This window comes from Schistocerca piceifrons, chromosome X, assembly GCF_021461385.2.
Source record: "Schistocerca piceifrons isolate TAMUIC-IGC-003096 chromosome X, iqSchPice1.1, whole genome shotgun sequence".
NCBI classification, from domain to species: domain Eukaryota; kingdom Metazoa; phylum Arthropoda; class Insecta; order Orthoptera; family Acrididae; genus Schistocerca; species Schistocerca piceifrons.
In genome coordinates, this window is record NC_060149.1 from 929,981,201 (window position 1) to 930,002,974 (window position 21,774).

Genomic DNA, 21,774 nt, shown 5'->3' on the forward strand with positions numbered 1-21,774 from the left:
TCGTGAATGGAATCACATTGTGTTCAGCAATGGATAACTGTTCTGGACAACCCCAGATGGCAATTGTCAGCAAGTATGGCAACAACTTTGAGCAATGGATAACTGTTCTGGACAACCCCAGATGGCAATTGTCAGCAAGTATGGCAACAACTTTGGAAGAGGTCCCATTCTTCCAATGTTTTGTAGAGGCATAACAGCATTACTCCTGGTATTATGGTGTGGGGAGCCATTGTGTATGACTCCAGGTCATGGATGGTAATGACTGAGGGAACTCTTATGGATCAACGGTATGTTGCGGACTTCCTGTGTCCTTCTGCATTACCTCTAATGCAATGGTATAGTGGTGCATTTTTCAACAGGACATTGACATGTAACCCTATAAGCTGTCTGTGTGATGATGATGTATTCCTATGGCCAGCAATCTCCCTTGATCTGTTCCTGATAGAACATGTGTAGGACCAGCTCAGACATCAACCACCTCCCAGTGCCACTATTCAGGATATCATAGACTAGATACAACAGTTGTAGGCTAGTATGCATCAGGACTGTGTACATCGGCCTTATGAAATCCTTCCCAACAGAAACTGCATGAAATGGTGCAGTTGTTAGCATACTAGACTCACATTTGGGAAAGTGATGGTCTAAATGAGTGTCCAGTCATCCAGATTTAGGTTTTCTGTGCCTTCCCTAAATCGGTCAAGGCAAATGCCAGGATGTTTCTTTTGAAAGGGTATGGCCCATTCCTTGAAAGAACTAGAGCATCTTCTCAACTGAATCAATGGATCCACCTAGACTGGAGGAAAGGAGTGCAATTTCACTTTGATAAGTGCCCTCATACCGCTAAGTTCATTGTAAATTTGACTCAGTATTGTAATCACTGAAATAACATCACATACTCTCTAAACCCATTAAGTTTCATTTTGTTTGTTCCTCTCCTTATGGTGCTTCACTTTTTTTTATATGATAATATGCAACAGCTATGAGCAGTATGTTTTTAAATTACATATTCAATGAAGACATACTAAAGTGAGATATTTGCATACTGCAATGACCCACCTGGAAAGTCAAGCACTTTAAATGCTTGCTTCTGGGACATGGGGAGATGCATTGACCCTGGATTGGATGCGCCTCATAGGTTAACAACAGGGGCGAGTGCGCTAGCTAGGCTGGATGTTGTTTCCAGGCAGTTATCCACACTCTCCTAGTTAAATACTTGACTGATTCCCATGTCCTGTTTCAACTGCACAATGCACAAGCATTTTCAAAAATGATGTCAGATTTGACCATACAGTTGGTTTCCCATGAAATTAGAGAACTGACATAGCAGTTCTGGCCCAGCATTGGCTGCATAAAGAGCACCACAAAGGAAGGATTTGTGTTATTACAATGAAAGACCCATAAGCCAATATGAATTAAAGAGAAATATATGACAAACATATTCAATAGGTAGTTGTTAGTTTGTTTTGAGAGTGCATACGAGCTAAGATCATTTGCATACAGACAATAGAAGAAGTACAGTGAGATGTGGGTATTCATTACACAAGGATGATGTCAGTTCTGATTTCCCATCAATGACCATGTCATTAGAGATGAAGCAGAAGCTCAGATCAGCAAAGTGCAGGGAAGGACACTTTCTATGTCTTTTTTAAAAAGAATCATCCTAATATTTACCTTAACTGATTTGAGGAAACCATGGAAAATCTAAATCCAGGTGACTGGATGGGGAATTGAACTCTACTGTCTACGCATATAAGTCCACTGAAAATCAGTATACAGACCTGTTGTGTGGAATAGCTGAGTTCAAGATAAAATTGGGAAGACAATTTTCACTCATTTCAAAGAGGAGGAATGTTTTTTCTCTACAGTTTATTGATGTTTTACAAATTCCAACATGCTGTCTGCAGTAAGAGTCTCAAAAACATGTCTTTTCATTTGTTGAAAAAATTTGAGGAACGACTTTTAATCAAATGAAGATTAACTCTTAAACCCCCAATGGTATGGCATGTAGATTTCATGAAGATAATCATGTTTATGTTTGAGTGTTTGCTTTTAAGGAGTCTACTAATAGTTGTGAATGGTGAAAACTACTCAACTACCTTCAATTCTCAATGTACATCAATGTGTACTGATGACTGCATCCATGAATTACATTAGTTACAACAGCTATGAACCCTTACATGAAATTAGTGTTGTGTGTGGATATATTGTGGCCACACTTGGCCCTTGATGATTTCAATGTAAAGACACTACATAAAGGACATTATTGTGATATTTATACAGGTTCAATATTAGCTATATCAAGCTGGAGACTCATATAATACACCATCTAAAACAATACATAGGTGTATGTACTCATTCATGAATTAGTTTTAATCCTATACTGCAGCTCATTACTGTATTCTTCTCTTTCAATTTTTAAAGTTATGTCAGAGGTTTTTTAAGGGGGAGGGGGGAAGGAAGGAGGGGAGTTTTGAAATTCTATGGTCTGTGCCGATGTGATCAAATACCCTGTTAAGTTCATTGGGGATGATGGCAAGGTAGTTTTCCTTGTTTAGTTCTGCTAAAAAATAATTAGTGGGATACATTATGGATTATCTGAACAAAAATAATTACAAAAACAGAGCTGCAAGTCTACTGATAAGTTAATGAGTGAGAAGAGGGCTTGTATTCTAACACAATATGCTGCTTGATAAATGTTTGAAATGACTAAAAGAAGTGTGATTAGTCTGTAATAAAGGTTAATTTTTTCAAGCTGGTGTTAAGGGTTGGTAACACAACTGCATTTTCCAGTCTTCCAGTCTTAAGCTTAATGCAATAATGAATTACAAAGGTAACTAAAGGAGGGGGTGACGGTACCAAATATTTTGCTATATGTACCTTTGTATTCAAAACAATGACAACTTTCAAGCAGTACAAGGATATTTGTAATTTGTTTCGTGGTTTCAGTTTTCAGATTACATGCAAAGGCTGCCTAAGTAACGTAAGGCATCTGAATTTGAGAATTTATTTTCAATCGATAAACAGTTTAGTTTAATAAATTAAACAATTAGCAATGACTATGCTAATGTTACATCAGCAGTCCAGTATATACATTATGATTAAGGCAACCCATATGAACAGTTATACACAAGGCTATAAAATTATAAAAACAATTTTCTCGGTTATTGTAATTTGCCTAAATTTGAAGTCCAGTTCTGTGTTCCAACATAAAATAACTGTTGAAACTATTGGCAGACATAAATCAGGAAATCAGGGACATGTTAACATCTAAAAATAAGTTATAACAACAAAAACAATCAATGTTTGACAATATAATATAACTGGATAGATAAAAAAATCTGCTCACCGAGCAGTCGTAGAATACACACATAAAAGAAGGTTATAATCAGGCAAGCTTTTGGAGCCAGTGGTTCCTTCTTCAGACAGAAGGGTTGAAGGGGAAGGAAGAGGGGTGAAGGAAAGGACTGGAAAGGTGTAGGCAAAAGGGTAGATTTTGGAAAAGTCACCCAGAACCACAGGTCAGGGGAGACTTACCGCACAGGATGAGAAGGAAAGACTGATTGTTTGGGTCTGCACTGGATGAGATTTGAAAACCTGAGATTTTAAAGGTGTAACACAGGGTAATATGCAAGACAGAGATTACTGCTAAAATATCCGGTAGGAATTAATAAGAGCGAAAAGCTAGGTGCATTGTACATAACTGAGGTGGGAAGGGGACAGTGAACAATAGACAGGTAAGAAAATGAAAGATAAAATGGAGTGAAGAAAGGAGTAGTTGCTATGAAGAAATGTTGAAACAGAAGAAGTTCATGTAAATTAAGGCCAGGTGGGTGACAAGAACCGAGGACATGTTGTAGCATTAGTTCCCACCTGCAGAGTTATGAGAAACCAGTGTCTGGAGGAAGAATCCAGATGGTGCATGTGGTGAAACAGGCCCTTAGGTCACAACTGTCATGTAGAGCGTGCTCTGCAACAGGATATCGGGTGTTGCTGGTATACACCATCTGCCTACGGCCATTCATTCTAACTGATAATTTAGTGGTAGCCACGCCGATGTAGAAGGTCGAACAGTGTTTACATAACAGCCGGTATATGACATGTCGTTTCACAGGTTTTGCCAGTTACAGGGCTGGTGAAGGTGGTGTATAGGACAAGTCTTGCATCAGGGATGGCCACAGAGGCAGGAGCTGTAGGGTAGGGAGATGGGTGCAAGAAGGAGCATAGGGTCTGACAAGAATTTTGTGGACATTGGGACAGTGACGAAAAGCTATTCTAGGTATGGTGGGCAAAATCTCAGACAGGATGGATCTCATTTCAGGGCATGATTTTAGGAAGTCATGGCCTTGTCAAAGTAGCTGATTAATACATTCAAAACAAGGATAATTTTGAGTGACCAGTGGTGTGCTTTGAAGCTGTTTTTTGGAGGAATCAGCAGTACCGGGATTGGATACGATGGCCTGGGAAATATGTTTTTGAACTAGCCTGGTGGGCTAATTAAGTCCAGTGAAGGCTGAGGTGATGTATTGCAGTAAAGAGTCTGCATCTGAACAAATACATTTCCCCCAAATGCCAACGCTGTATGGGAGCGAACATTTCATATGGAAAGGATGGCAACTGTCTAAATATAAGTACTGTTGTTTGGTAGTAGGTTTTATGTGGATAGAAGTGTGTGTCTGACCTTCATTGATGATGAGATCAATATCAAGAAAATTGGCATGGGATTCAGAATAGGACAATGTGAAATTTAACTTGGAGACGATATTCAGAGATTGCAGGAATTTTAACGGGTCAGCCTCACCGTGAGTCCATATGGTAAAGACGTCATCATTGTATCTAAACCAAACTGGGGGCTGAAGATGTGGATCCCAGGAAATCCCTGTCCGAGCAACCTGTGAAAAGGTTGGCATAGGAAAGAGCCATCCTGGGTCCCGTGACTGAACCCCTGATCTGTTTGTATGTCTGCCTCTCAAAGGTGAAGTAGTCATTGGTAAGTATAAAGTTGATTAAGGTGAGTAGGAAGGATGTCACTGGTCTGGAATCAGGTGGTTGCTGACTGAGAAAATGTTCAGCAGCAGACAGGCCACGCATGTGGAGGATGTCGGTATAGAGGGAGGTGGCAACAATGGTGACAAACGAGGTGTGTGGTGGGAGTGTTGCGGGCACGGATTTCAGATAATCTAGGAAATGGTTAGTATCTTTATATAGGAGGGAAGTCTTTGTACTTAGGTTGCAGGTGCTGATCGACTAAGGCAGATATATGTTCAGTGGGTGCTTTGAAGTCAGCAACTATAGGATGGCCAACATGATTGTGTTTGTGGATATTAGGAAGAAGCTGTGGTTTGTGTGGGGTGAGAAGTTCTGTGTATTGAGGTGTGAGTACTTGTGTTTGAAGATGACCTCAGAATTCCTCTACAACATTGTTACCCCTTGAAGATTAGCTGCTTCCATTACCATAATGTGGACATTTTCAGTGGTACAGCACACACAAATGTGACTGTGTATGTTGCATTTAACTTAGAAATTGGCTCAATATACCAAACAATTGAAGCAGAAAACAGTTTCTGCTATGGAACATGCCACTAACAATATAGGATACATCTTTCTACCTCACTTTGATGAAATCAGGGCAAGTAGGGCTGCCACTTCAGTGCATTAAAATGTAATGGATATTTTATTAATTGACACCTGACTCATACCAACAGAATTATTTCACATGCTTGCTGACACTCAACTTACCTTGCACACATTCAAGTACAAACTGTTAAATCTTATTGTATCCTCTGATACTAACATCTTACGGTTCTAAGAATGTGAAATTTATTCTATGGCATTTTGTGCTCTGAAATGACTCCCAGTACCTTAAAAGTCATAAACTACAGTTTTTGATTTCATTTTACTTCAGTAAACATGATTTTAATGTCTTTCAGCTGTGTTTCTGTATACACAAAGTTTGGGTATCTATTTACTTTTAACACTGCATTCTATATACATTGAAACTATTTAATGTACTTCATACATAAATGCTATCTTTCTGTCTACCAGTACCATATAATCTCTTTTATAACAAATATTAAGTGGTATGCTATTTAAAATCTTAACACACCAAACAGGATTTTTTTAAAATGACCTCTCTCTTAACATTAAAAAAAAAAAAAAAAAAAAAAAAAATTGCAACGTATGGAATTCTACATGTTAAAGTGAACACCAGCAATAAATATTTTTGCTTGATAAAAAATTATTGAATAAGGCATGATCTTCAAAATTTTTGGGTATGCATGCTTTTTTATGAAATTAAATAGGTAAAAAACATATTTCAGAAGTTCTTAGACAGAAACAAACCAGTAAGTTAACATACTTTGTTTATTTTCATTCAGTGATGTTATATGGAATTCTTGGGTGAATAAAGTTTTCACTGATATAAGTAATATATATGCTTCTGCCACTGTGCATTGAAAGCTTTCTCATAAAAATCTTTCTGGGTGTACTTCTATGTCATTTTCTAAAACACTTAAATTTCTAAAATGTTTTTCAGTATTTTAAACAAACAAGGAAGAGTTTAAAAATGTTTGAATGTGTGTGAATTCCTAAGGGACCAAACTGCTGAGGTCATCAGTCCCTAGACTTACACACTACTTAAACTAACTTATGCTAAGAACAACACTCACACCCATGCTGAAGGTAGGACTTGAATGCAATCTGTGACATGGTGCCTAAAACCATGCAGCCACTATGTGTTGCAGGAAGAGTTTAACAAAATTTATTGCATAGTCATTAAAATAAGGAAAGGTAGTGCCTGTGCTATTAATGGAGATACACAAGGTACAGTTAATCCTACAGTTAAGAAAATTGGAGAGCTATGACAATTATGCCTATGAAGGGCACAAAGTAATAACAAAAATGACAGTAAACAATTAATATCTGCCTAGATTGTATACAGATCACAAATTAGGGCATAAATTATGTTGCTACCAAGGCTCTATTCTGTGATGAAGATACTTCATTTACAAAGTGCGAAAACATTCATGATTGCTGTATTTCTTTAAGAAAATTATTTATTTCTTAACACAATCATATTTAAATTTTTTGTCATATAGTCCCTATCAAACTGTCATCTTCAGGTCAATATGCATCAATGTGGTCTTAAACTTGTTTGGTACCCTGAATTGTCACTATGATCATTTAATTCGTTGTTGGATGCCATGAATTGTCACTATCTTCATTTAATTTGTTTATAGATGAGAAAAGAAAAATACTAAGAAAATAAATGTCTATTCCCTAAAGAGCCTATCTCTCAGTCTCTCTCTCAGTCTATCGTTGCATATGGCATACTAGTACTGTTTTACTTGACATACATACATTAACAGATTTCTGTAATACAATAAAATCTCTCATAAACTATGAACAATACATTAATCTATTATTCACAATGTTCATAGTTTTCAGCAGCGGGAAGACAGTGGGCCATGTGGAGACAATTTAGAAGAAACGAGGATGGGAAAAGTAGTATTTGCCAGATTTTCATATTTAGGATATGATTATGAATTTAAGTGGGAAAAAAAAACAGATTCACAGCACATCACATAATATTTGTTATGAAAGAGGTTAATTAATTAATGACATCTTCCATGGATCACTTGCACAGCGTATTGTAGTAACACAAAATGAGTAAATTTATAGTATATTAATTTAATCTGTGTATAAATATGGTTATAGGCTGACTATTTATTGTTGTGTTCATAAGTAATATTTGGCTTAATAATAGAAGTATGTATGTACCGGTAATACTTTTGCGCTAAATGCACCAAAATTTTATAAATCAAGATTCTTTCGCAGAATACAAGAAGTTACCCAGAAAGAACTATCTTATACATTGTTGTAAATATAGGTTTGATATATGTCACACATTTAATATTAGTGGATAAGTGACAGAACATTTTGGTAACAGCATTATTCCCCATTACTGAGGTAAAGCCAGTTTTATTGAAGAGTAATGATAGTAATTTGTTCTTCTAGTGTTGTAATTGTGGATGTCATTATTTTCTCTGAACTTGAATGGATTATTCACGACAAATTTCATAGCTCCTCAATCTCTTGCCTACCAGATGAAGTCAACATATGGTATTTCTTAAAATAAAATGTGTCAGTTTCCCATAAATTTGTAGTCTTACTCACACAGCTAGTTTCAGTCCAGCAACAAATCATTATGAATTGTCTCCAGGAATGGAAATATGTGATCCAAACAGTAAAAGTATACAAAAAATACCATAGCGTTGCATTCCAGTTTAAAAAAAAAAAAATGGAAACATGTATGGCATACAGTTTCATAGGCTGTATTATATGAATGTGACGTTCTTGGCATAAGCACTTAAGATTAATTTTTGTACCACTTTCTATTTTACATTGCAGTCCACAAACAATATTATACTCATATATGTTGCTCTTGTGATTTACACACCTATATGGTCACATTCTTTTATTCTGTATTTCATTATGCTCCCATGAAAGTAGTATTACTTACATTTAATACTTAACAATGGATATTTTGGCTGTATGTCATCTTCTCATTAATCACATGTTGTGTATGTGTATGCCATACGCAATTTTTTTTTTCTTAATTTGTTATACAACTTTGTAGTTTTGTTCTTGCTACACTGTTACTCATTGGAACAAATACTTCTGCCCCACAGACACTTGGGAATGTAAGTAAAATTACAGTGTATTTGTTCACTTTTGCTGTGCTATTAGCAGTGAGTGTCCATGAACTCATAAAATTTGACTACAAAACTGTCACTCAATTCCTTCACAAATTTTGTTTCTCAGCTAAACTGGTTTTGACTCTGCAGTCATTTTCAATAGTCCATAATGTTTCTGGGTCAGTAAGTGAGTCAGAAGGTGGTAGGAGTGAGCATCTCCTCAAGCCCCCTTCTAGAGAACTGCTGATGTTGATGATGATGATGATGAGAAAAGAGAATGGTTGTGTGTTGAGGAGGTGGAGGCATAGGATGGTAGAAGGTCAGGGAGGATCATATCTGTGTGGGTTCCACATCACTGCTTACCTGTGAGATGCTTCTAAGTCTTGGTAATTTATATTAACACTGATAAAGGAACAAAAAAAATGGCGATATGTGCATTCATGGTTTACGAACAGACTTAAAACATGTAGCTCTTCATGTTCCATAAGACTACATTTAGTGTACACTATCTGTTGGGCATGTATTCTGCAAATATTGCAACTGTTTATTAGTCAAATTTTTGGCAGTTAGTTATAAAAAAGTATTAGTAATATATAGTTGGAAAGGCTGGAAGTATTTTCTACAAATCTCCTTCTAATAAAATACCAATTCTACATTCACATGGTGCAACCTGTTTTATCACACAGTAAATTCTAATAACTGTGATTAGGAGAACATATTAAACTATAAGTCCCCCTGTAGCTGGCAGAGTAAGTCAAATGAAAGCAAGGGTAAGAACAACCACTGGGTTGAAGATCCTCTGCTTTAACTTCTAATGACCAAATGATTTCCAGGGTATGAAGTATGCTTGTATTTGCCCCTTGCCATAAAATTCTGTGACTTGATATTAGAAGATCATACATCAAATTTTATTAGAAACAGAGTTCAAGTGCATCATGTGTAATTTTATATCTCATATTTATGTATAGCGGGCCAATGTCTCAAAAAATACCAAAATACTGGTGAAGCTTTATTTATAAAAGTCCCCATACAGTTGCATTGATTCAGATAAATCTAAAAGTGGAAATTTGGAATTTGCTCAGACTATTACTTTGACATTGATTGCAGAAAGAACCAGTTTCAACAGTGGGCTTTTATCAAAATAAATGCCCTAAACAAGTGAAACAGTGTCTTCAGTTGAATTTTTAGTCAGCCCTACAGTAGATTTGTTGCTGGTGCAGAGTGAAGTGAAATGAATGGAAAGGTCACTTTTATTTAAAGATAATAATGATGCTGAAGTCATGGTGGTTCATGATTGTCCCATGGACATTAAAACAATAGTACATGGTTTTAAATAGGGAATATCATGACCGCAGATGGCAAGCATGCTTTGCATGTGGTCTGATGCTGGCCACAAGATAGGTAAGGAGTTCTTGTGGCAGAGCACTGCATTCCTCCACTAGTGCAGTTGACAACTGCTTGATGGCGGCCAGCAGCTGAAGGCAGCAATATGACATTTTTCAAATATTTACGAACTGTTGGACACCACCACCTCAAAATACGCTGATTGGTCATTGGTGCATGTGGCTGTGCTGCAATACATCTCCCCAACACATTCCAACATTTGTGATTGGATTTAAGTCAGTGGAACAGGGAGGCCAGACCCTTCATGGAATATCCCCTCATTCCAAGTCCTCCCGCCTACGCTGTTTGGTGTGGTTTGTGCGTTGTCATCCATAAATATGAAATCAGGGCCAAAAGTGATGCTGAAAAAATACTTATAAGGAAGAAGCACACTGTCACAAAAACATTGACCAAAGAGCATCGATAGATTTGGAGGTCAGTTGCCCATGTAATGTTATACCTCCACAAATAGTAACACCTCGATCATAAAAACAATCATATTCATCAATTTCAAGTGTACATTACAAGTTTCCACCTCTCTCCATATGAAGGCACATCCAGCATTGCTGAACACAATTGTTTTAGTGGTCCAGGTGTTATGGTGTTGGAAGGTATAGTATTTCATGAGTGTACTGAGCTCCAAATCTTTGATACAGTAGGCTCACCTGTCAATGTTATTGTGACACAATACTCCTACTCAATGTGGGTCTTTTTAGGGGTGCACTGGGCACTGAATTTATTTATATGGATGACTATGTGCGACCTCACTAAGCTGTGCATGTCAGGGAGCTCTTTAACCGACAGGCTATTCGTGGGAAGACTGACCTGCCCATTCCCTAGATTTAAATTCCATTGAGCATGTGTGGGATGCATTGGGCAGATGTGTTGCAGAAATCAACATGTACCAATGAACATCCAGCAGTTGTGAAGTGCACTGGTGGGGGAATGGAAAATCCTACCACAAGAACTTCTTACCAGCTTTGTGGCCAGCATTGAAGCACATCGCAGAGCATGCACTGCTGTCCTTAGAGAGCACACATCCTATTAAGAACCTCGTCCTGCCTTTTGTAATCTCCAGGGGACCATCACAAATTGTGAAGACTTAAATGTTTCTAATTATGGTCCAGATTCCATCAACCGATATTACTTGACAGTGACATGACATGCAAAAATTACTTTCGTCCTTAAGTGGTGCACATCAGTGTATTAGTGTCACACTTCGTAAATTTATGTATCATAATTACTCCACAATTATTATACATTAGTAATGCACAATTATAGCTCATTAACTTTTTAACTCCACTACAGTAACGAAATATTTAAGAATTTTTTTGCTCTTTAGAAATACAATCTCATTTTCTTTCAAGGTAATACTCAATTGAGCATCTTTGATTTAACACCCTTTTTTCTGACGATTGTTTTCTCACTTAAACTAAACACTTTTAGCCAGCCGGTGTGGCTGTGTGGTTCTAAACGCTTAAGTTTGTAACCGCGTGACCGCTACGGTCGCAGGTTGGAATCCTGCCTCGGGCATGGATGTGTGTGATGTCCTTAGGTTAGTTAGGTTTAAGTAGTTCTAAGTTCTAGGGGACTGATGACCTCAGAAGTTAAGTCCCATAGTGCTGAGAGCCATTTAAACACTTTTAACACAAAAACAACAATTTGATTATTATTTATTCCTGTATGCAAAAGTGTAATAAATATATATTTAATGCATTATACCTTCTTTCATCTTCCAGTATTTTTTAGAAACCTCCATGAACAAGATCATATGTTGATCAGTCCTTTAGTTCCCATACACCACTTCTTCCACTTTCATTATCTGTAAATGTCAGTCCCAGACATATTTCACACCTTCCACATAAGTAACAGCCACTGAAACATACACTACTGGCCATTAAAATTGCTACACTACGAAGATGACGTGCTACAGATGCGAAATTTAACCGATAGCAAGAAGATGCTGTAATATGCAAATGATTAGCTTTTCAGAGCATTCACACAAGGTTGGCGCCGGTGGCGACACCTACAACATGCTGACATGAGGAAAGTTTCCAACCGATTTCTCATACACAAACAGCAGTTGACCGGTGTTGCCTCGTGAAACGTTGTCGTGATGCCTCATGTAAGGAAGAGAAATGCGTACCATCAAGTTTTCGACTTTGATAAAGGTCGGATTGTAGCCTAACGTGATTGCGGTTTATCATATCGCAGCATTGCTGCTCGCATTGGTCGAGATCCAATGACTGTTAGCAGAATATGGAATCGGTGGGTTCAGGAGGGTAATACGGAACGCCATGCTGGATCCCAATGGCCTCATATCACTAGCAGTCGAGATGACAGGCATCTTATCCACATGGCAGTAATGGATCATGCAGCCATGTCTCGATCCCTGAGTCAACAGATGGGGACATTTGCAAGACAACAACCATCTTCACGAACAGTTCGACGATGTTTGCAGAAGCATGGACTATCAGCTCGGAGACCATGGCTGCGGTTACCCTTGATGCTGCATCACAGACAGGAGTGCCGTGATGGTGTACTCAACGACGAACCTGGGTGTACAAATGGCAAAATGTCATTTTTTTGGATGAATCCAGGTTCTGTTTACAGCATCATGATGGTCGCATCCGTGTTTTGCAACATCGCGGTGAATGCACATTGGAAGCGTGTATTAGTCATTGCCATACTGGCATATCACCCAGTGTGATGGCATGGGGTGCCATTGGTTACACGTCTCGGTCACCTCTTGTTCGCATTGACGGCATTTTCAACAGTGGACGTTACATTTCAGATGTGTTACGACCCGTGGCTCTACCCTTCATTCGATCCCTGCGAAACCCTACATTTCAGCAGGATAATGCACGACCGCAAGTTGCAGGTCCTGTACGGGGACTTTCTGGATACAGAACATGTTTGACTGCTGCCCTGGCCAGAACATTCTCCAGATCTCTCACCAATTGAAAATCTCTGGTCAATGGTGGCCGAGCAATTGGCTCACCACAATACGCCAGTCACTACTCTTGATGAACTGTGGAATCGTGTTGAAGCTGCATGGGCAGCTGTACCTGTACATGCCATCCAAGCTCTGTTTGACTCAAAGCCCAGGCGTACCAAGGCCATTATTACGGCCAGAGGTGGTTGTTCTGGGTACTGATTTCTCAAGATCTGTGCACCCAGATTGCGTAAAAATGTAATCACATATCAGTTCTAGTATAATATATTTGTCCAATGAATACCCGTTTATCATCTGCATTTCATTTTGGTGTAGCAATTTTAATGGCCAGTAGTGTATATACTACTACAATTATCACTCTTTTGAATTCCAGAGTCATTTTGTAGTTTTTTCTCAGTTAAGACTAAATCAAATGACATTAAAACCTCTGCTATTGTATGAATACTTTTGTGAAGGTAGCATCAGAGAAACAGTAACTACAGCCTTTCAATGAATATTTGCTTGCTCTGTTCAAAAATTCTAACAAATATGTTCCTAGTGACAAACAAAACAGTAATGATGAAAAAGCAACTGTTAAGAAATTAAATGACTATCACAAGTATTAAAATAAAAAGCTGTACTTGGACAGCAATGAAAAAAAGCAGCAGCAACAAAAGTGTACACAGACGTGCAGGAAACAATGTGATCCTTTACTGATCCACAAGAAAAATGAAGAGACAAGAGAAATTATGGAAAAGAATTTCTGGAAAATGTCTAAATGCTGCATGTTACAACTAAAGTGGAAGTAATATCAGCTGAACTTGTGCAAGTGCCATGTAGATGTAGATGGAACTGCATACAGAAAGTAAATGATGACAAGAAAAAATATTTTCATGGAATTTTATAAACCAACTTAAAATATTCAGATGGTGTTCATTGGCATTTACATATTTATGAAAATAAAAAAAAAATAAGCAAAAAATAATGATGCCAATGGAATTGTATGTAGAAGAAAATTTTTCAGGAAATATATTGGACATGTTACTCCTAAGTAGAAAAAACCAGAACTTCTTTTATAGCATGTTGTGCATTGTACATTCTTTAAGAGTAAAAAAGCTGAAAGTTACTGTCAGAGGCGGTACACTACTGGCCATTACAATTGCTACACCAAGAAGAAATGCAGATGATAAACGGGTATTCAATGGACAAATATATTATACTAGAACTGATATGTGATTACATTTTCACGCAATTTGGGTGCATAGATCCTGAGAAATCAGTATCCAGAACAACCACCTCTGGACGTAATAATGGCCTTGATACGCCTGGGCATTGAGTCAAACAGAGCTTGGATGGCGTGTACAGGTACCGCTGCCCATGCAGCTTCAACATGATACCACAGTTCATCAAGAGTAGTGACTGGCGTATTGTGATGAGCCAATTGCTCGGCCACCATTGACCAGAGATTTTCAATTGGTGAGAGATCTGGAGAATGTTCTGGCCAGGGCAGCAGTCAAACATGTTCTGTATCCAGAAAGTCCCCGTACAGGACCTGCAACTTGCGGTCGTGCATTATCCTGCTGAAATGTAGGGTTTCGCAGGGATCGAATGAAGGGTAGAGCCACGGGTCGTAACACATCTGAAATGTAACGTCCACTGTTGAAAATGCCGTCAATGCGAACAAGAGGTGACCGAGACGTGTAACCAATGGCACCCCATGCCATCACACTGGGTGATATGCCAGTATGGCAATGACTAATACACGCTTCCAATGTGCATTCACCGCGATGTTGCAAAACACGGATGCGACCATCATGATGCTGTAAACAGAACCTGGATTCATCCAAAAAAATGACATTTTGCCATTTGTACACCCAGGTTCGTCGTTGAGTACACCATCACAAGCACTCCTGTCTGTGGTCTCCAAGCTGATAGTCCATGCTGCTGCAAATGTCGTCGAACTGTTCGTGCAGATGGTTGTCGTCTTACAAACATCCCCATCTGTTGACTCAGGGATCGAGACGTGGCTGCATGATCCGTTACTGCCATGTGGATAAGATGCCTGTCATCTCGACTGCTAGTGATATGAGGCCATTGGGATCCAGCATGGCGTTCCGTATTACCCTCCTGAACCCACCGATTCCATATTCTGCTAACAGTCATTGGATCTCGACCAATGCGAGCAGCAATGCTGCGATATGATAAACCGCAATCACGTTAGGCTACAATCCGACCTTTATCAAAGTCGAAAACGTGTTGGTACGCATTTCTCTTCCTTACACGAGGCATCACGACAACGTTTCACCAGACAACGCCGGTCAACTGCTGTTTGTGTATGAGAAATCGATTGGAAACTTTCCTCATGTCAGCACGTTGTAGGTGTCGCCACCGGCGCCAACCTTGTGTGAATGCTCTGAAAAGCAAATCATTTGCATATCACAGCATCTTCTTCCTATCGGTTAAATTTCGCATCTGTAGCACGTCCTCTTTGTAGTGTAGCAATTTTAATGGCCAGTAGTGTATATGTCCCAATGATGGCACTGGCAAATATAAATCACTTGTAGCATCCTGGAGGTGATGTTCAAGTAATAAGGGACTACATTAATATGTTTCCCAGTTATGGAAGTCATTAGTCTCACTCACATTTTTCTAAGAAGATTAGAGTAATGCAGGAATGTATCATCTCTACCAAGAATTCAACCAAAGCCAGAAACTGAAGCATGTTATTGTCAATGACTTGAAACTTAACTTCAACAAAGAAAAGAGTAACACATGTTCATAATTTTACATATTCATGTTAAGCAAGAGGTATGCCAATGATATATGAATATTCAGATATACAGAGATTAGTGCAGAAATGAACAAAATAAAGAGTGAAGACAAATTAGAAAATTGTCTCACTAGGAAAACGGTATGATAATAGTTACATTTTTGTGGTCCACTCTTCATCACCTTAATTTGGAAGGTTGATATAATGCCAGAATCTTTCCAGCTATGAATACATTCTACACCATGTTTCAACTTCATTGTTTAACAACTTAGAATCTTCAAATATTATTGTATACCACTTTCTTCACTACTAATACTAATACCTATAAGTTTCCATGATGTGGCTTGTAGATGTTGTAGTAACATTACAGGCACAGATTATAGTACTCCCAGATTTGTTAAGAATCTGCAAGTGTCGGACCATATTACAAACAGACTTTACTCTCTCTACAGATAACAAATTGCTACAGTTGTTAGAATGACCTTAAATTTCTTTCTTTATTGACCTATTCAAATGGATTTTATGATATAGTCATTATCAACTCTTGACACGCAGCATTTTAGGCACAAATAAATCTATTTCCTTTTGAGTATAATCAATTATTATCCCAGTAACCAATTCTGTTAGAGGGTGCAGCAAATTATGATAAAATAAATTATGCAGCACACAATTGCAAGTAAATAATTAACTAAGCCATGTGTTTTAAAATATGTTGCAATAAGAGCAACAGGACCAGTTTCAGTAAATTCTTCAAGTGAGTACAGCTTCACAGAAATTCCTTTTTAAGTTTATGCCCATAATATTTGAAATTTATTCAAAAACTGTTAGTAAAGAGTGAGTTCATCACTATACACTTTTAAAACTTTTGAGAGGGGCCAAATTCTCATTCAGGCACTGTCCCATAGCAATAAATATCATATCTCCCAAACCCCAAGTCATACAATGATATAATTTTGCAGGTACATTCAGTAGTAAATGTGGATACTATCTGCAAAATTTGGTATCAATAGAGTTTGCAGCAAAGAAGTCATAAATTAAAATGTGATGTCTCTGAGACTCGGCTCTGTCTTGAAAATGTTAAAGTGCTTCTTATGAAATGTGAGTGGAGTGATAATTCTTCATTCCTAGAAACAAAAATTAAATTCTGTAGGTGAAATACTTGATTTCATGATAAGCAGTAAATTAATATCTAACTTGAACACCACATTGATATCTTCTGCAGAAAATTAGTTCTAGTTTTCCTCCTAAACTTACTGTTCACTCTTCATACACTTAAAACTTCTTTTGCTGTGTTCTCCCAAATTGCAGTTTTTTTGTTTGCTACTGTACAAATGAAATCTGTGATGTTATTATTCAAAGATAAAAGTAAACACTTACTCATATCTTTATAAAGAATGCCATAACACTGAACAGCAATTCACTTACTCTTTAACTAGGTTTTTGGCTATCAACATAAACATGGACATGACTTGAGATACACACAACCCTGACACTAGGAATAAAAACTATGTTTACTCAGACACTGTATTCAAAGAAGGAGACACATAATGGGATACAATTGTTTAACAAGCAGACAGCAGACTTCATGGCAGAAGACTGCAAGCACACACTCAATAATAAATCAAGGATACACCTTATGAACTAGCTACTATATAGAAATAACTGCACTTCTGAAATCTGTAATTTGGTGTTATTGAAATGCAGCAATGAAGTGTATAATATGATCTCTCTCTCTATTTATCCTCCCCCCATCTAAAAAAAAATACCAAGACCTTCTTACTGTACATGCTAGTACAGTTAGAATTTTTTATTAATATAAGATATTAGCAGCATTCGATTACAATACTAGAAGAAAAACTTGCACGTATGAACACTTATAGAATATGTTTAGCTACCAAGACATTCCACATCCCAAAAAGCTGTCCTTTGCATGGGGATCTATGGAGCACCTGCATGTTCCTAACACCAGTTCCTACACATTATGAGTGTTTATTTTGATGAACTTATAGTGTAGGATAATTACATAATGTATAATACAACATCTACTATTACTATCCCCCTTGTTTCAGTTAGTTATCAGTCCAATCTTTGCGCTTTCTCTCTCTTACTTCTTTTTTCCTCTATATAATATTAGTAAGGAAATCATAATAATTAGCTCACCATTTTTTGATTATACTGCACCAACCAACATTCTTTGCTCATCCTCTCTTTGTGTCTCAAGTAATAACATTTAGATCTTCTAATTTAAATTTCTTCAGATTCAAAATTCTCTTCACAGATTGTATATAGAAATGAAGAGCATGGACAAATGAGAAATTATAGACAAAAATACCTGTTTCATATTAATAAAATTGTATTTCAGGATTTCAAGTTTGAATGAAGATGATTCTTTGCAATACATCTGTTGAGACTGACTTTATAAAATATTGAAATCAGCTGAAAAGACAAGTGGAATATTTCAGTGTAAGACATATTTGGTACGCACAACAAGTGAACTTCTCCTGACAGTGGGCCAGCAAAACTTTTTTCTCAAAAGTATATAATGTAAAATGCATATGCGCTATTCTCATGCACTTATTTACACTTCTTAACCACTGCTCCTGAATAAATATTGTTAATACATTTTACTTGTTGCTAATCTTGCATTTACATTTATATGTATGTAGTGCTGTTTATATTTGCTATCTGTTTTCTAAATTTAAATAATTTGCATTCTTGTACTGTTAATTACAAATTTATTTGCATTTTATGCAGCATTGCGAAGTCTTATGAACACATCAGATATCACAGAAAATTCAACAAAATTCATTATTTATGCTAAGCAGTAAATTCAAGACGTATTTAGAAAATGAAATTTATTAGACGCAGTGATTAAATGAGAATTGGTTTTGTCCTACTATTGATAATTACCAAGATAAGAGTTTCATTTTATAACTGAAAGCACTGAATAAATTCCTTGGAGATGAACTCTCAATTACAACTTTCAAAATAAGAGCAACATACTCCTTTTATAGTTAGAACTGACATACAGGTAACATTTAAAGTTATGAAGATCAGCAGTGTATTTTCAATATTTCTGCATTCCTTTGACAGAGGAAGATTTTAAACAAAGTGAAATAATAATTTCATATGCTAAATAATGCCTACCTGCTTTGAAGAATAGCTAGAGTTTCTTAAGGCCCTCGGTGTACCTAATTACATTACTCAAAATTAAGTTCTACTAACTTTATTTGCATCTAACCAAATAATGTTCAATGGAAGGGAGTGTTTGTTAGCTTATTTAGAAGCAGTGTGCCACATGACAGCAAAGTGCAAGCATCTGCAAACTAATTCAAAAATATGTGCTGCTACATACATTACATACAATAAGTAACTGTGAGTATCAAGTGCGTAAGTTAACAATGATGGTAAATTATTTCATAAGACAATACTTCTCCAAATTAACATTTTACTTTCTTTATCCACCACATGTTTAATAATGCTAATGCAGTGAATGCCAGTACTAACATGTAATACAGTGCTGGAGATAAAACTGTTTGCAGAGCCTTATGAAGTGTGAAAAAAGTATAGTGTTTGTTAAAATTGGGTTTACAGTTTCTTAAATAAAAGGAAATTAATTAAAATTTTGAAAGACTAAAGGAAATGAGAAACCTTGAACATAATAACTCAATGTAGAGAGATGATTTCTGCACAAATTTTCTCACTGTTTGAAGCTATATAATAATACTTTTCCAGAAAATTATTACAAATAGTGTCCTGCTCAGAAAGATATGAAGTTAACGTGGCCAAGATGTAAAAATAAAATTTTCATGTACCAGTATTTAATCTGATACCAAATTTTGCAAATGAGCCAAATAGTTTCTGCACTCTCAAATACTGTTTTTCTCTTATGGTCAAAACATTCTCAAGTTATTTGTATAAATAAGAATGCTTTACTTCAATGAGGGAAACTGTTTGGAACAGTTTATATGCTGGCATTGTTAACCCTATCAAATCTTCATATAATTAAGTCAATTTGTACAGTACATTTTACACTTAAATTTCTAATAAATGTGTTTGGATAAAATTCTTGTCAGCATAGTTGTGTCAACTTACTGAGTTTAGGGGTTGATCCAAATGGTGCCATTAAAGCTGAAGATGCTGCTATTGGTCCTGTTGACAATAAACCCACAGTAGTTGAAACAAGTGGATCCCCAGTTACACCAGACAGAGAATTGAGGAGACCACTTATAGAATATCCACAGTTGCTGCTTGATGTTCGTAACGTCTGAAGTTCAGTCATATCTACTAATGGTTTTAATTCCATATCGTCTTGTGACATCACTTGCTATTCTATGTATTTGTACACCATTATATGCATCACAAAATATGTACAGATGTTGTTATTTCTTAAATAGAAAATCATTCTTGTTTATGAATAAATAATCATGTTCAATATATTAAACTTTACTATGTCTGCTTTAAGTTCACTGCCACCACAGATCGAGTAATGTCACATAGTACAGCTGCTGTTATTTCTTACTTGAAGTTAACTGATGTTACAGCCCTCAGCCTTTTCTCATGTTTCCAACTGTGTGTTTTTGTTGGAGTGAGAAAATAAGAAAGAGAGGGTAGGGACGGACAGAAAGAAAGAAAAGAGAGTGAGGGAGTTAAAAGGTAGGGGTAAGAAGGAGAGTTTGCAAGGTGGGAAGGGAAGTTAATATTATTGACTACACTGCGCAGACGTGTTGCTTGTCAAACAGAATGGATTTGAAGCCATATGAATGTCTTCCTCCATTTCACATTTGTAAGCCTGACCTTTTCTTTCATATTTTCCCACAATTAGAAGCACACAGCTACCTGATAAAATATTCCCACCTCACATTAAAACAGTCAATGAAGCTGAGAGACTTCATAAAAATTAATTCGAGATAAATAGGACACGTGTTGTTCTCTCTGATAATAAAAATGTCTTATGCACAAAAGATCACCATGAGGAAGATAATTCTGGGATAGCTTTTGATTATCTTAACTCACGACTTTGTTAGTATGATGCCTAAATTTTAATCACAACAAAGAACAAGTTCTGTTCACACAATACAGTACTTTTGAAATATTCTAAAAAATAAAATTTGTGAGAACATAGTTTAAAAAAAATAGCAATATTTACTAATGCTTCATTTACAGTGTTCTACATTAATCCTGAAACAGATATAAAACGCTGTACTGTTATTGCACTTAACACATGAACTGTTTATCACTTAAGTGCACTGATACAATTACTTCAGAACAAATGTAAAAGTTCTACATGCTGCACAAAATGTTTGCAGAACTGCTGTATTAACCTGAATGTGCATGTTCACAGTGCCTCTCTTAATGTTCATTTCAATGGTGGTAAGCACCTGCAGGGCTTCCCCCTTAGCAGACCCTCAACCTTCAAAATTCCTGCCCCCTTCTGAATAGCCAAGCATGGATTGTATGTCATAAGGCTTCCCTGAACTGAGCCTTTATTTGGAGGAGAGCTTTAATTTCTCTTGCTGGTGACTGCGTAACTTTTCTGTTGCATGTGATAAATAATACCTCCAATTCTCATTACCAGTAACAAAACTTACTGCAGTATTACATATTTTACTCAAATAATTCTTTTATTTTTTTCTGGAAAACCAGTAGAGTGCTAAAGAAATTTTAAATTTTATAACATAATTAGGTACACTGCAGCAATACTTTTCTTTTAAAACTGTTCTTAATGACAGTTTCTCACAAAGAATTGTGTTGTTAAAGGATATTTATCTAGCAAGAAAAGTTATTAAAAATAAATAACAAACTAGGCTCTGTTCCAGATTGAAACAAATGTGCAGATATTACATAAAACCAGATAAAAATTTTACACACAGTTCATATTGTTTTAAAGAGGCTAAATGATTCCTTATTACAACATAGAATACAAATTTAAAAATTTCCTGTGTGTAGTGATATTTTAAATATGATAAAGGTAATGGATACAGGATTTTGCA

General features: G+C 36.7%; 1 protein-coding gene across 3 annotated transcripts in view; it reads right to left on the reverse strand.

The window, feature by feature from the left end:
• LOC124721851 (homeobox protein aristaless-like) overlaps positions 1-20,835 on the reverse strand; it is a 128,149-nt gene extending 107,314 nt beyond the window's left edge. The window contains exon 1 of one of the 3 annotated variants that reach the window (XM_047246981.1): positions 19,877-20,835. In XM_047246981.1, coding sequence (XP_047102937.1) covers positions 19,877-20,102 — 226 coding nt within the window. In that variant the 5' untranslated portion in view covers positions 20,103-20,835. Of the gene's footprint in view, positions 1-11,798; positions 11,824-19,876 lie in introns of those variants that run through there. The other 2 variants (XM_047246983.1, XM_047246982.1) reach the window with 2 other exon arrangements.
• Positions 20,836-21,774: the final 939 nt, after the last annotated feature.